At 36.6% G+C, this 17269-nt stretch overlaps 1 protein-coding gene across 5 annotated transcripts in view; it reads left to right on the forward strand.

Annotated features, from left to right (window-relative positions):
* The first annotated feature begins 6220 nt into the window (after window positions 1–6220).
* LOC111875628 (histone-lysine N-methyltransferase EHMT2) overlaps window positions 6221–17269 on the forward strand; it is a 27894-nt gene continuing 16845 nt past the window's right edge. Inside the window, exons 1-7 of one of the 5 annotated variants that reach the window (XM_023872014.2) lie at window positions 6221–6258; window positions 7674–9406; window positions 9847–9954; window positions 10878–10993; window positions 11651–11920; window positions 14602–14780; window positions 16090–16290. In XM_023872014.2, the coding sequence (XP_023727782.1) occupies window positions 7915–9406; window positions 9847–9954; window positions 10878–10993; window positions 11651–11920; window positions 14602–14780; window positions 16090–16290 (2366 nt within the window). In that variant the 5' untranslated portion in view covers window positions 6221–6258; window positions 7674–7914. Of the gene's footprint in view, window positions 6259–6300; window positions 6722–7129; window positions 7150–7673; window positions 9407–9846; window positions 9955–10877; window positions 10994–11650; window positions 11921–14601; window positions 14781–16089; window positions 16291–17269 lie in introns of those variants that run through there. The other 4 variants (XM_023872013.2, XM_023872016.2, XM_023872015.2 and 1 more) reach the window with 4 other exon arrangements.

Here is a 17269-nt window from a genome sequence, read left to right on the forward strand (position 1 = left end):
TGAGAAGAGGGGATAGATGAATGTATGCACTGGAAGACGGATAAAATAAATCATGGACAAAATCAGTGCAACAGGACGCTAAAATATAACATTATTTTGCAAATGTAGATTTTATAGCATATGTTCTCATTTATTATTGGCTGATCCTGTGTATTGTTTGCCTCACTTAGTGCGATACTACAACTATATTTTGGTGTCTTATATTTAATATATAAAATTTATAAAAGCTGTGAATAATTTGAACCATGCCGCCAGATTAAGGTATGTTTTGAAATGAACAGCATCAACAAGGGAAAAAATTCTTTTTAAAAGGGGTCACCTATTGACAACTTAAGTTCTAATTACTTGACATTATTATTAGGATGACAAGAGTAGGGATGAAGTGAATGGGATACATAGCACACATGGGAGAGATGAGAAATGCATACAAAATTTTAGTCAGAAAGACCTGAGGGAATAAACAACATGGAAGACCTGCCTGTAGATGGAAAAATACAGACATAGGTCATTAAGAAATGCGTGATGTTGAAGAAAAAAGTGTTAACTCATTAAACATAACTCTTCAAGTTGCATCTGTTAAACTGACTCACAAACACCATAGCTGTTGAACTATTTTTTTATGAAATAACTGAAAAAACTTGATAGTTCATGAAAATACTTTCTTTAAGAAATATTACCTTTGCTTTGTATTATTTCCTCGTTCATATTACAACTGTTAAAAAAATTATCTTTCCTCAGTACTACGTGAATTTTCAAATTGTTTCGTGCTTGTATCTGAAACAGAGTGTTCATCAATTCCTGTACCTTAATGTACATTTATAAACAAGAGTCTGACAAATTCTTTTTCTCTGGAAATTCCTTTCTTACATACAGTATTTATATAAAAAAAAGCATAGAAATATATCAGTTTTATTTAATTTTTCATCACAGGTTTCATAACTCATTTTTGCTATACTTTGTTTCGGATTGCTGCACTGTTTTCTGAAGCCAAAACAAAATAAATATGATGCTGTCATCCTCAATACATCATAAACTAGACATTCTATGGAATGACGGAAATACTTATAGAATCGTACTGTAATGAGCTACATTAGAGACAGTGTCGTAATTTTGAACAAGGCCACGCGTTCCCCGTATTCCCGCAACCCACCCCCTTGTCTGAAAATTTTCTTCTGTTCATTCAAGGTTACTTTTGACGCTCTTGGGCTTGTTCGAAGTTACGTGACACTTTCTATACTAGAAGTGTGTTTTGATGTAATTTTGCAGCCAGCCTTGAGGTGGGGGATCTGGAGAATCAATATTGGAAACTTAAAAGTTGCCAAAATCTAACACTCAGAATAATATTCTTGGTCATTGTGTCCAGATGTTTTGTTATTTTAGCAGTACTCTTATGCAGTGGTGAATGCTCTACAACTGGCTAGTAGTGTACTTCCAGACCACTAAAACTGAAGGAATAAGCTAACATTTTCTCTCCTCTATTCAGTAAAAGCTTTCATTTTTGCATGGAATCATGTGCGTGTATTGTGCATCATAAACACCGCAGTGTTTCATAGCATTATGTGCACCAGGCCAAGTAAGCAGCCTAAATGTAGATCTGAAATTGTACTTTCAGATTTGTCAACATGGAAAAGACGGAGAATACAGTTGTTAATGTCGGCAAGTTGCATGATTACATTTCAACATGATATGACTTCTTGACAAGGGTTTTCCACTCTATTTATAGTACATATAAACATAAAGGGGCTAGGTTTGTAGTGAAATAGGGATTGAGATTTGGATTTCATATACAAAAGGATTTTCAGGTATGCAGTGCTGGAATGCATGGTCAACTACTTCTTTCACCATGACTTATTTTACTTTGGTAAAAAATATTCTGAAAAAGTATGGTATGTCAAGAGACTTGGTAAAATATAACAAAATGAGCAACATATTCTATAACGTTGCATGGAGGCTTGGAATTATTGTTAAATACACATATCAATAAGTACTGAATTTATTAAAAACAAGAAGGCAAAACTTGCAGTTTATAATATTATGGTGTCATTGTTATGTACCTTTTCATTACATAACATTCTGAATATAATGGCAGCGCAATAATAAATTGCAAGTCTCTAATATATATGCATTATTTGCTATACGTAGTTCATGCTACGGGCATTATTCATTTCGAATGCCGCGCACTTCGTGCGTTCATTTAGTCGAATGTGGCAGGGGTTCTATGACTTGTGTAGACGTAGGAGAAATTTAGATTGATACATCGGATTTTATGTTCTCTCCGAGCAGTTCTGTACCCCAATTCGAAAAATTAAACATTGCATATTTTAAAATTGTCACCTTGCCAAAAATAATAACTTTAAAAAGCAAATAAAATTCCGTCACATAAATGAGAAGGTTGGTATTTATACTGCTTATAGTAATCCGTGATTCCCACAACCGGAAATAAGCTACACCTCTGCTTTTTTGGCTTTCTGCTAGGAGTTAGTGAACACTACAAGCAATTTGATTTGTATCAAACTATTGAAGCAGGTTTGTAATATGAGATTGATTTATGAGAGATATTTCTGTTTTTTAAGTCCTTGAGGCTTGGTTAGTTAAATCATAAGGATGAATTCTTTGTTTTAAACTTATTGCATCTGTGTCAGTGGTACTCCTGTACAGTGCCGAATTTAGGCTAAATTACAGACGAAATATTAATAATGAAAGTCAGATGAAATTGTAGTTTGCTGAAGCATTAGCCCCTCCCCCGAAACATTATAATTAATTTTTAAAAGCATACTCAGAACCTAACCGCAGGTATGCAAACTAAGAAAAACGGAAAGCGTAGCATTGCAAAGAACGCTGGACACTTGATTGCCTCTGTATATAGAATTTAAACGAAACATGTTTTATATTCAGCATTTAATATAAGCGTACTTAGAAGGACATACGTGTCATAACAACTCTGAAGAGTTGATAACATCTCACAATCATGTTATATAAAAACAATTTCTTTACCATCCACATTTGTATGCTAAGAATGTAAGGAGTTTGCATTTGTCTGTGTACTTGTTGGATCGTTGCGGTTTCAAATCACTGCTATTATTTGTATTCATTGTTATCTGTATGTATAATTATTTCTGAGGTAACTAAACCTTCACAGTGTGAAGTTTACAATTGGATGCCTAGTACTTTGGCATGCACTTGAAGTTAGGGTCTTTTAGGTGTATTGGCATTTTTGTAAGGAAAGATTTTAAAAGAAGTTAATAATTACAGTTATTACAAGTGGGGAATAACTGCACATTTCAGAGATCATGTGCAAATATTACAGATTCTGAGGTGTATATATAGTTACTAGATCTTGCAAACTGTCATATCCTACCAAATGTCCACAATCTGTAAAACATCAAATTCAGTAATAGGTATGTGGTATGTGGCTTCCATATTGTAATAGTGTTAAAAGTTTAAATTCAGTGAAATGCTTTTATTTCAGATAATGGCAGGAGATTCACATGTAGATGAATCTCAGTTCAAGGGTATTTCTAAATATTTTAATTCAACTACATCCACTGGACGAGCAAATGTAAGTCTTATGCACTTTTTTGAAAGTATGAATTCTCTTAGTTGACAGGAATTTTTAAGAAAAGTTTAATGTTGATTACAGTTTGGGTTGAGATTTAGTGAACATGAAAATGAATGTTGTCCGTGTTGTCCAGATTGGCTCTGGGGTCAAACCAACCTCCTATCCACTGGGTACCGGGCGCTGTTTCCTGGGGATAAAGTGGCCAGGGCATGAAACTAACCACTCACCTGCAACTAGCGCCGAAGTCAAGAAAACGTGGATTTATACATCCACTCCCCATGCACCTTAATGGTGTAGTGCTTAATTAGTTAAGCACAGGGACAAGTTTAACTTTCTTTTAACTTTTGTTTTTGATCACCCCTTTCTTTTTATTGCTAGTGGGGTGGGACTAAGTCCCTTGTACTGCGGCCACTTCTGGCCTATTGTACCAGCCCCAGATGATAGGTGAGGGTGACTGTGGAGCAATTGGTGGAATGAAGATTGGCAGGGGAAACCAAAGTACTCGGAGAAAACCTGCCCCAGCGCCACTTTGTCCACCACAAATCCCACTTGACCAGACCCAGGATCGAACCCAGGCCACCACGGTGGAAAGCCAGCATCTAACCGCTTGAGCTGTGGCGTGGCCTTGATCACCCTTAGTCAAATTGTTTCACTCATATCTGGATAAACTGAAAAGAGTAAGCATTCCACATTTCTTTTATAAGAATATTTGATCATTCCCCTTTTTTATTATGTATATTATCTCTTTTTTAAGCATATGCTAAAAATAATGACTTTATAAACCTTTTAAGTTTTCTATGGGCCAGTAATAATCAACTTTGCAGTACTAAATATTTTGTATGGTGGATTATAGACTACGTTTTATAAAATTATGGATATTCCACTTTACATACAGCTTTGAAACATGGACATTGACAAAAATAGCAGAGGCAAAAGATGGAGAACAGCAGAAATAAAGTTTCTTAGGAATGTTGTGGGATACACATTAAAGGATCAAATATGAAACACAGTGATTGTAAACAAATTAAAGAGATTCAATTTAAATAACATAATTTGGAATCAGGCGGCCCGTGTATAGGCACTGCGGAACTGCAGCACCCCCAATTTCCACATGATATTATTGATAACATTTATATAATGATTCCTTTTTTCTTTAATTCTTTCTTTATACTTGTACAATACAATATATAATCCTTAAGCTTAATGTCAGTAGCCAAATCTTTGTATAGAACTGTGCACTTCTGGAGCAGCACCCCCACTAATTTTAGCTTCGAGCCGCCACTGTTTGGAATAATAGTCTTAATTGGATTCATTGTGTTGAAAGACTGGTAGCTGAATGCATTCCAAAACAGTGAAGGGACTATACACCTAGATGAACAAGATCCAATGGATGCCCAAAGATGTATGGAATGGATTATAAAGGTTTAAACCTTGATGATGATGATTATGATGATATTTTCCTGTAAATATAAGGAATCCAAATTCAGGATGAGTAGCAGAAGGGAAAAGTAGACAGCAATCATTGCCTATATTTGAAGTATAACACTAAATTTATACTTCTGGATATATTTTAGTAGTGAATTGAAAAATGTTAATTCTAGATGGCACAAAGGTATGAAATCATCACAGAGAAGTATCTGTGATATAAAAATGTCTGTGTAGTGCTAATAAGTGTGATTTAAAATTTTACTGTGGTAACAACTACAGAGAATCAGTGTGGTAATATTTCAGATTAAAGTATACAAAATCCATGTGTTTGTGTGTTTGTTTTTCTCTAGTTTGGTTTTTTAACATGTGTTCATATTGCTAGGTGGCGAAAGCAACATATGCTACCATAGGACTGCTTGTCTTATTCTTCAGCCTGAAGCCCAAGAAGAAGCCTACTACAAACTAGAAATGGGAAAATAATTTTTTCGAAAAATTTAGGTGACATTAGTTATGTTTGTCTTGCAGATTATCATATTCTGACATAAGTGAAATTATTTAAGATCTTCAGTAAAGATTTGTGGTGTATTTTGGAGCAGAATAAATGTTGAACTATAAATGAATTTGTATTTATTTTTTGCAGAATTTATGCCTTAGAATATTTAAAAGTTCATGAGTGCATTGTATGTTTTGACAATGCTGAACCAAAGCATACGAACAACGAAGCACATAGAAAATTGTTTTCACTGTTTGAGATACCGTTTGCAGAATAAAATGAAGTGTTTCGTTATCCGACTTACCCCAATAGACCATTGAAGGTCGCAATGCTAGGGACAGTTTTATGGCTGACCCCTCATACACATACCCCAAAGATCAATATTTCGATTTTCTGTGTGGCCTTGAGTATTAGGTTAGGTATCGACGTTCGGAAGACCCGCTACCGTCACATTAAGGGTAGATGAGATGTTTCATTGTATCTGAAATCAATCAGAGTTTCGCCTTTTTTTTTCTACGAACAAAAATTGACAACTGGAAGAAATGAGTATCATGCTTCCTCCATCGGACGTTGGTATCCCTGGTTCATCACGCTGGCCGATGTGTCTCTATTATTCTCATTAATAATACTACCAAATTCCGCGAGTAGCGCTGAAGATGTTTCAGTCCGTTCAATCAGGTTGGTCAACCCTTACGCTGTGTAAGGTATAGGCTATTTATGTTTCTTGCTCCTGCCGGAGGCAAATACCAAATCGAAGCGCTTCTAGTAGCGTTGGAAGGTAATTACCTACCTCGGACGGATATAGTTTACTTGTTAGTGAAGGTTTGTAACAACGACTGTCTTGGAAGGGAACGAAGTAAACTGGAAGTAAATAATATGATTATTCCTACGTTCCACGTTGACACTATAGCGGAATATTGGCAGTACTTCCATTTTCATATTTATGTAAAACAAATTGAATTAAAATTTATACTACAGATAAATTTGTCAAATTTTCCATTTCACCCTTCTCGTGCACGCCATCTGGTGTGTAAACCCCATGAACTATTACCAACCACATTCTGCATCGTTCTGCATAATATTTACCCCATCCCAATGCACGCATTTTTGCGTACGTTAGGCTTGTGTGTTGTCAGTTGTAGAGCGTAGTAAAAATTATGTGAAATGAAAGGAATAGCCATTCCTGCTGAGGCATCGTGTTTATGGAGAGATTTGGCGTTGAAGCGGCAAAGTTTATCTAGGTAAGTTTCAGTGCATGCACATCCAGGTACCATTAAAATTTTCAGTCCACAAACATAACCTTCGAACTCTTTGAGTAACCGCCAACCAAAGCACAGTTAAGTAGTTCGCAAAAGTTAAAGTCGCGCCGGCACTCGGTCGTTCATCAGATTTCAGAACATTTTAAAATGTGCGAAATATATGAAAGAGAAACATTTTATAAGGTTTTGTCACAAATGTATATGCCGTTATATTTTATTAAATTAGTTTTGACAAACGGTACGGGTAAACAAGTATGCCATGTAAATAAATAAATAAATTATAGTTCTGACCGAATTTTATTAAATTGTATCGTCAGATTAGGAGTTCTGCTGTAGGATCGAGAGAGTCCAGGTTCATATCATAGCCCAGAAATTGGCCATTCTGTCACATTATTCTTGAATCCCTCTAGGTAAATACCGGTGTAGTCCATCAAAGTAGGGCCATGAGCCCTTTTACATCCTTTTCACCTTATTATTTATTAATACTGTTATTTGATTCTGTATAATTTTAACCATTAAAAGTGTCATTAAATAAACCATAAATGAAATAAATTAGCCAGATCTATGTACAGGACCCTTTTCTTGTAATAAATGTTTGTAAAGTAAAGATTGCTAGTTGTGTTTCTTTCATGATTTAATAAGATTTATGAATATGTAGGCAGGAGGATAGAAACAGCTGTAGCCTCATATGAGACTATCATATGTTTGTTTAGTGGCATTGAAGAGATTAAGTACAGTTTTAGTTATGATAAATTTTTGTCAGGTTTTGAACCCATTATATCACATTTATGCAGTTCTGTAAATAGTTTTTATTAGCAACCAATTGATTTGGTTACTAGATAAGTATTTTTACTGTCTAAGTAAATAATTTGAAATTTTATTCACTATCTAGATTATATTATATCCTAGTTATTTTGTCTTAATTATGTTTCAGGTTAATTGGGCTGTAATTGTAACAGTATTATTTCTGCATAAGAAACAACACTGGTCTGAATATATCTTCATTTATTGGTTAAAGCTGCTGGCACGTGTATTGAAACAGACCAAATTTAGAACATGTCCAACTGGAATATGGACACATTATGCAACAGATTTGCTTCAAATATCAGTATTTGCAGTAATTAAATAATTTTTTATTTTATAAGAGTAGTGATTCAGTTTGCATTTCACTTAAAATGAGTCACAGTGAGAGCACTAATGACAAAAATGATAGTAAGAGTGATAAACCGAAGTCAGGTGTTGTCTTGGAGACGGAACGTAAGACTAGCAGTAAAGTAGGTATAGGTTTGATTGAGACTATTCTAGGGGAAATGAAAAGTGAATTTAATCGAGAAGTGAGAACCACTGAAAATGTGAAGACAGAGAAAGAAAAAGATGAAGATAAAGATAAAGGCATCCAAGCGAGCAAAGGATTGATTGATGGCCAGTCTTTGACAGTGAAAGGTGAGGCTCCAGAATCTGAAACTGATGAACAAAAACAGAGTGACATTAATCTGGACACTGAGTCAGGAGGTAATAACCAAAACAGCGCTGTTGTGTTTACTGTTAGCTGCGAAAGTGAAAAAGAGAGTGAAGTAATTGATAGTGCAGAGACTCCAAGTGAATCTTCAAAGAATGACAGTATATTATGCAAGGCAAGTGGTGATGCTAAACCTAGGATTGTAATAACCCTAAAGACATCAGAGGACTCCAGTGAGGGAACCAAGAAAATAAAAGCGAAAAGCACACAGGATAGTGAATCAAATAGTGAAGAAGTCTGGAGTTTAGTAAACCCAGAATTGAAAGGTGAAACAGGTGGTGAAACATCAGCTGTACCTCCTAAAACTGCTTCTCCCAGTCTAGCATCAGGGAAGCGTTCTTTACGGAGTCAGGCAGCAGCTGCTGCAGCTAAGGCTACTGTTGAGGAACCAGCAGGTGTGAAGCGTTCAGCACGACGACGCTCAAAAGACTCTCCACGGGAATCAGTGTTGCAGAGTGCAATTGCTCGTAAGGAGAAATCATTCAGTAATTTGAGCCAAGGTGAAGATAAAATCAGTGCTGCACGGAATCTGAAGGTGTCAACTTATCGCTCACCTCGTCTTAGTCCCATTGAGAAGAACCAAGCTGCAGGGACAACACGAACCTCCAAGTCTCCTGCCAGAGCACCACTGTCTCCATTTAAATCTCCGAAGCTTTCTCAGCAGAATTCATATAATGATCAGGCTTCTAGGTCTAATAAGCCTGAAGACAATGCAAGTACAACTGCAGAACCAACTACCAGGTCGTCTTCAACAGGAAATAAATCTACTGTCTTCAGTACAAGTAAGGCTGAAACCACTGTGAAAACAACAGTGAAACCTCAAAACTATGTTCAAAGTGGTCATGCTCAAACGTATACAAAAACTGGAAAACGTCGCTACCGTCCATACAAAGGTCTCAGGTACTCATTTACTGGGAACAATGTCAGGAGAACAAAGCCATCTCGTCGACAGATTAAGGAATCTAATAGCAACAATAACGTGGATGCTGCAGAGAAGAAATCTCCAGAACCTGAAGAAACAAATGAGGTAGCAGTAATGCCCGAGGAGCCACTTGCAACAGTTGTTTCATCACAGCAAGAGGAACCAGAATGTGCTGACCCCATTGCTGAGAGCCATGCTGCTGAGTTTCCCAGCGTTGATCTGTGTGGTGAGTTATTTTCTGCAGTATAATTGTAAGGTGTAAATGTAAAAATTAGATGAGTTAGTGCGTGATTTTCAAACTGTAGAGTGAACTGTCAACCCAGTTGTGTAGATGACAGACCAGGAGTCTTGACATGTTTCTGTTGCCACATATGTTCCTTCAGAAAAAATGAATTGAAATAAGTACTGATTTATTTATTAATTAAATACTTAAGATAGTTTTCATTCTATCTCAGTAACATAAATATTTACTCTGTTAGCTGTGGGTTTCTTCAGAGTATCAGGATTTTTAAGTACCAACTCTTAAATATATCACGTGAAATATTTTACTTATGAAACATGTAGTCTGACGACAGGTCACATGATTTTTCTTAGATAAAGATTGCTGAATTTCTTCTGACAGTTTGAGGATTTGACATCTTAAATTTGCCATCTATATTCAAACAGGCAGTCGCAGTGGGAGCCCAGTAATGACTGAAGCATGTCAGACTACATCACAAAAGAGAAAGCTGCAACCAGATGATCCTGATGATAATGGTGATGATGAAGTGAAAGGTGAGTCATCTGCATCGAATCTTGCTTTCAGTCCAAGGCTTTCCAATTCACTCAGTTAGAAGCATACTTAGAGGAGTTTTTATGGAGTTTTGTTATATATAGAGGCCCGTGAGGAAAATTGTATTTCCTATTGATATGATGGGCCACGGCTTAATGGCCAGTATTTTAATTCCTGTCAGGAACACTGGAATTTTCTTCTTCTGGCAATTTTGAGAATACTTGAGGGCCCACTGATCCTCCCATCTGGAGTGTCTTGGAGGCCTTTTTCCACTGCAGTAAGGGGGCCAGAGTATGAAGCTGATTGCTCACATGTATCCAGTGCTGAGGCGCTTTGCATTCATTACCAGTAAACATTGTAAAGGCATGCATTTGCAGTCCTTATTTTCCAAGAGATTTTCTGAAGCAATAATAGATATAATATGTTCAGACCCTAGTACAGTTTGCATATGCCATATATGTGATCAGAATATGAGTCAAAAATACTGACGAAAAATGTTGAAATCAGTCTGAAAGAATATTAAGTATTAAGGACAGTCACTTAAAGAGATATAGCAAATGTAAATAATTCTAAGAATTCTGCTGTATGTTAATGTGGGCTGATGCTTTGTTGTGACTTTGCTTACACGTCTGTAACAAAGTGTTCATATTTCAAGTAATATTTTTCATTACATAACTCTTTTCTCTTACGCCAGCTATTGAGAAAGTGAGACAGTTTTTAGAGGACAGCACAGAATGAAGTGATTGTCAGTAAGAAAATTGTCATCCTCTTATGAGCTGTCATGATCAGGGCTGTTGCATGTGCTGTGGCTGAGAGAACGGGCTTGTGGCAGTGTTAAGGGACTGGATGTAAATAGTATTTTTGAAGTTCTGACCATAGTGATTAAAACACTGTGTATTCTAATTTTGTGTACCTTTTGACATAGTTGTTTTTGCAGAGGATGGGAACAAGCGTAGCCGTCTCAACAACATTCCTTCTCCAAGCCCAGCAGACGGCAGTCAAGTACCAGCAAAACCTGAATCCACTGCCATTTCAAGTGGGGTAAGTTACATCAGATTGTGATGTTGAAGATCTGGGAATAAAGTGTGTGAAACAGATTTTGTTGCAGGGCCTGGTGAAGTGTAGGGAACTAGAGTTGGGGTGAGAGGAAGGCATTGGTGTGGTCATATTTATTTATTTATTTATTTATTTGTAGTTTATTTAACAATATTCTCAGGAAATGAGGCTGTATATTTTTGAATGACTGGCTGATAATGAAGAATGAATTGGAAAGGATTTGGAAGGAATCAGTCACGACCTGATTCAGGATGATACTGTTATATGGTATCATTCTCCTGGAGGGCCTGGAGAAAGCCACAAGAAATGTCAGTCAGTATAGTTTGTATCTTGGTCAGATTTGAACTGGGTGCTTCCCAAATAAAAATCAGGAGTGTTGGTGCTTGAGGATATTCTCTTGGTTATGTGAATATATGGTATTACTGGAAATGGGATTCAAGTAATTGAAAACAGTTAATCATGTAAAGAATACTGATTATGAGCAGTAGTACTTCAAATTCATTATATTCTCTTCCCAAAACCTTGCCCTCATTGTCTGAGTGATCACTACATAATTGAGCACTTCATAGCTTTGTATAGATATGCTTTTCCATGACACAACACTCTTAACATGTGTTGCATGGATTGTTCAATTGTTTGCAGGCTGGTACTGCTGCGCTGTGTTGCTGTCAGACCAAGTCACAGCTGTTTGTATCTACTTGTGGCCAGAATGGCACTGCAAGTGAACTATACTGTCAAGCTATGGATACACTGGATGATCGTTTAGTTGGCTGTTGTAATGCTGTCACTGCCCAGGACACAAGGCTTTCGCGTCCAAGTTGCAGAGTACCATACCTGATTTTATGTGATGTTCACATGCAGCGATTGCTTAGACATAACTGTTGTCCAGGCTGTGGAGTTTTCTGTACTCAGGTATTCAGATAGTTCTGTTTAATTGAAGAGTTCTGTCTGCTGAGATGTAACACCATATAGGTCATTGAAAATCAGCCACGGTGTTACATCTTCATAACCACTACAGTGAGAACCTCAAATCCTGTGTCGTTCTGTATAGTGTCTTTGTCTCGCATGTTTGTTAGGCAAAGGCCAAGGAGACGGCTTCCAGATGTAGAATCGAACAAGAATAGATTCTCTAAGCCAGTGATTCAGTCACTGTTACCACTGTCCAGAATTGGCCACTAGCAGAATCTCAAAACTCCTCCATCTGTGGGGGCTTTTCAGCATAAAAAGAAAAATATTCTCCTGATAACATATTGCAACCCTTCTGAAGATCAGATTTTGTAATTTATAATTATTATTTCAATAATACTTCACATTGGCAAAACTTTGAATAAATATCTTATCAAGAGTTCTCTTTTGGGATGATGATACAACGTAGTCTGGTGAAAGTCAGCCAATATTTCATATAACATGTCACCTCCATATTCAAGGTTGAAGAATAAGCCAATCAAGCATGAAGCAGGTCTTTAGTTTATTCTTTGGCCCTTAAGCTGGAGTGACATGTTCTTCCAAAATATCTGTTGATTTTCACAAGGCTACATAATGGCGCTACATCCCAGAAGATAGAATTCTCGACAACCACTACTGTGAGAACCTCAGAGTCTATAAATTTCTTGTTTTGTGTGAAGTCTCCTGTGATTCTGATCTTGGTTGTGATCTGAAGATTGGGACCACATGTCTAAGCATTCATGGGGAGCCATTACATATGATAATATTCAGGCACTAATTCCATGGAGCAATATACTTATTGAGAAGTTGATAGTCCATCAGCTGGTCAAAAAATTCATCACATTTAACCTTTTACATCCAAAGTGCATATAGCAATACACTGAAAGGTACATTCATTGTGGCCCCGTACACACAATGAAGCATTTAAATGCTGCTAGTAGATGTGCATGCATAATCCTAAATAATTATTTTTAAGTATAGTATATTTCACTGCACATACATTTCTTTTCTGCTTGGTGTATATATAGGCTTCACACACACCAATTTGTGAAAAAGTGGGAAAATCTTGCACAGTACGCATCAGAATTACAAAAAATAAATAAATAAATAAAACTAGAGTATAATTTTTTATCTAAATATTTTCAAATCTTACATAATAATATGTGACACTGTTTTTTGCTGATAAAAATGAAGTTAGTACCATTCTTTTATCATAAAAATTGTATTAGGTACAGCAATACATCCACTCCCCCATATGCCTTCATGGCGTAGTGCTTAATTATTTAAGCATAAGGACAACTTTACCCTTTACCCTTTTAAAATATGCTTAAAATTATTTAAATGCCCAACAGCAACAGGAATTTAAGTAAACTATGTCTGATTCACCCTACAACCATTTAAAATGCCCAGCATTTAAAGGTCATAGAACATGGAAGTTGATTACCTTGATTACAGTAGCCTGCCACTGGAGTATGTCATGTGCTAGTTGAATACAGCCCACGTCCTATTTCTTTATAGGTACTATAATATTTTCATTCCTTCTCTGCCATTGTCACCCAAACAATTCTTTCCTTACAGTTCTTTTTTCCCTGGTCTCACACATTTTGTTTGTTTTCTCAATGAATGTCACATCTACCAGCCATCTCATTCTTCTTGGTTTGATTACATTAATAATATTTGATGAAGATGTTCCCCATTTTGCATTTTTCTCCTGTGCCCCATTACTTCCTGTCTCTTAGGTTCAGATATTCCTCTCAGCACCGTTTTCAAACACCTTTAATTTTTGTAAGATTTGAGGTTTTCACGGCGGTGGCTATGAAGAAAGCAGTCTTCTGGGATTTGGCACCGTGTATATGTGGTGTTAACCGACGTTTCGGAGGAATGTATCGCCTCCATCTTCAAGGTAAAAGGAAAAATATAAGAAATCCACAGGCGAAGAGACCATGAGAACCAGTAAAAGCAGTCTGTGGATTTCTTATATTTTTCTTTCTACCCTGAAGATGGAGGCGATACGTTCCTCCGAAACGTCGGTTAACGCCACATATACATGGTGCCAAATCACAGAAGACTGCTTTCTTCACCTTTAATTTTTGTTCCTCCTCCGAGGTCAGAGACCACACCAATTTTCACACCAGTATACAGCTAACTCATAGTTATCCTTTGTATTGGAGGGGATAGTGATGATGGTTGAAAGCATCCGTAGCATTTGGGCTGGAGAAATATTGGGAATAATTGAAATAATGTATAACCCAAATATCTGTAAATACTCACAATCTTTCTTGTATTCAAACCAGAAAATTAGTTATTATATATTTACTGGTCACTTCTGGTTACTTAACAGTTGTAGAAGTATTTTCCAGTAGGAGATTGCAACCTTTGTTGAATGGTAGTAGGCTAGATCAACAAAATAATAAAACAGAAAATTGCAATAAGGTGAAGAGAAGTACAGTCTACTGAAAATTGCTGTAAAGCATTACTGATAACATGTTACCAGAACAGATGTGTTGGTATGTCTGCATTGTAGTAAAAAATCAATACACAAACTGAAAATGGGATATTAATTTTTCAGTTCATTCATTGAATGTTCATAAATTGAGAGATTAGTATTCTGTGTTTGATCAAGATTACTGATGTCCAGTTGCTTTTAGGGGAAATTTGTACAGTGTGCGTCAGCTCACTGGTATCACCGTGACTGCCAGCTGACAGTTGATTCAGCTTCTGTTTGTCCTCACTGTGGTCTTGATTCTCCTCACACAGATGTGATCCTCACTATGAGGTCAGGCAAGAACCCAGTGTTTTTGCCTCAGCAGAAGCCACCTAAGAAAGTGTAAGTAGCTCCCGTAATTATCTATTGGGTCCACTTTTTTGTGCATTTTTTGCATCAAGTGCATATAGAGGAGATAATATCTTTCTGTGAGCATGTTTGCATTTCTGAAGCTAGTTAATGCTTTCCTCTCTTGTATCATTGAGTTCTGCACACTATACACCAGTATAAGTGTTGTCAGAAATGGTATTATTGTAGGCTTGTCAATGCAAAATCATTCTCACAATTTACAAACCATGATCACAAATAATTTGTATATGTAGTTGTAGTTGGTTCCGTAATGTAAATAAATACAGCATACTCTCCAAATTTTGACACAGATTAAAAAGGAAGAACAGAATTAGCAGATCATGAAAAAAACGTGATAAAGGAGAGAAAATGAATGTGATTATGCACACTAATTAGAATAATCTTTTTTCAGTACCAGAAAGTTTGTAAGGTAGACCCATAACTATTGGTTTTCTAGATATTACAAGGTATGAGAATTGTTAAAAATGTAATGAAAGGATATTTTTAAATACTGTTTGCAGTGTGGTATAGTATAAATGAAATAGGATTGAAATATTTCCACTAAAAGTTAAGATACATAGAACACTTAACCCGTTGCCGTGGTTCGTCGTGTATGTTTCGTCAGGGATTTAAATCGTCTGGGGGGGTTCGACGTGTATGTTTCGTTCAGCTGCACACCTATGTTATAACGCCCATAATAATTGATGGTTTTGCTGTAGATTGTTAGATTTTTCGCTGGCCTGTTGTCAGTAGAACAGAGTATAAATAAGACACGACTTTATCTGCGCCAAGTCATCGTTACATATGCCTGTCTTGCAGCAAAGTTCCTGTGGTTCTGGCGAGCGGTTTCTAGCTGTACTGTTATGAAAGCGTGTTTTCTTTGCTTTGAAGATATAAACAGAAGNAATTAATGAAAGTAAGTTGAAGGTAAAGTTTATATTTAAGTGTCATTCCATGAAGATGTATACTTTAGAAAACATAAAGACACATTCTTAACCTGACCACTAAAGTAGGTGAGCGGTCAGTTTAACGATAAAGCCTCTTATCCCTCAAAGTAGTAGCTTCCAGTACCTGTTGAATAGCGTGCTGGGTGGGCCCAGAAACTGATATGAACATGGTGATAAAGAGAAAAATCCCTCACCTGTTGAGAATTTAGCCCCGGTTCTTTAGTCTGTAGCAGTCACTTTTTTGACTGAGTTATCCTTGCTCATAATTCCAAAGTACAGATGAACAGTATGTATTTTCTAGCTCTGACAGTATCCATGATGAAAGACAGAGGACCCCTTTTGTTTGAATTTTGCAGGCCTTCTGCAAAAATGACTTTTAGCACCAGCAGGGCAGGAGCGAAGACTGAAGAGGTGACCCTGAGAGAGCCAACACCTCCATTAGTGCCACCAGCAATGCTGACTTCACAGATTTCTTCTACAGGATTGGACAAGGACAAGTTAGCCGAGTTGTTGAGTGTTGCTTTCAGCATGCGCAAACCCACAACCCCTGCTCCCAGGTCTGTCCTTTTATGTTTTGCTTGTGCTAGAGGCACTCCATGATGCTGCCATTTTCAAGGAGGTGAGGAATTCTTGAGATAGAGGACAGATGCTGCTGACCCACTAAATTCTCATTTTAATCAGCATTGCTTAACAAAAACACCCACCTTCTGCAGAAGTGGCAAAATCTCTTGTTTAGGTGTGAAGAAAGTCAAAAGCTTCAATAGAACACTGTTATATGAAATATGGGGATGAAATATATATGTAATTTTTCTGTGTGTCTTTGCTATTCTGGCTGCTGGTTAAGCAGTTTTGAGAGACCTCTCTATGTTACACCCCTGCTTAATGTGATTCCTCAGTTTGGGTGTTATACAGTGTGTTTTAGCAGGGCCCCATTACTATGTGTTCAGTTTAGTTTTCTGGTTTTGTGTTGAGTTCATGCTTATGATTCCACATTTCCTTCGTTTGTGTTGCACTGTGAAATCTATGTATAAAAGATATGTGGTGTTGGAATTTATTTGCTTGCTTTCATTTTAAAGTTTGTTGTGAATAGCTGTATCATTACCAGCTGTTACGCAAGGCAGAACCGTTATGAGTAGGGCCCGGATTTTTATGACCTAAAAACTATAAATATATGCATGCACTTATGACCCAAAATTATGTCAAATATGACCTAAAAAGTGTAAAATATGACCTTAAATATTAAATGGGACATAAAATTTCACAATTTTAATTACAACTTTTACTAGAGTTTAAGAATAAAGATGATGAATATATGATAGTAGGTCCTACTTACCAAATTAGCCCTATTATGTCTCTGAAGGAAAGAAAACTGATGGAATTTCGACATTTCGTACTGGATTAAACCATTCATTGTTTTCTTTTTAATACTGATATTTGCGTTCATATTTTAGACAAACACTGGTGCACATGGTATGAACACTAACTTAACTCTGTTATCTAAAAACACCATTTAAAAGAACACAAGCTATTCACGTC

Source organism: Cryptotermes secundus, unplaced genomic scaffold, assembly GCF_002891405.2.
Source record: "Cryptotermes secundus unplaced genomic scaffold, Csec_1.0 scaffold168, whole genome shotgun sequence".
NCBI lineage: Eukaryota > Metazoa > Arthropoda > Insecta > Blattodea > Kalotermitidae > Cryptotermes > Cryptotermes secundus.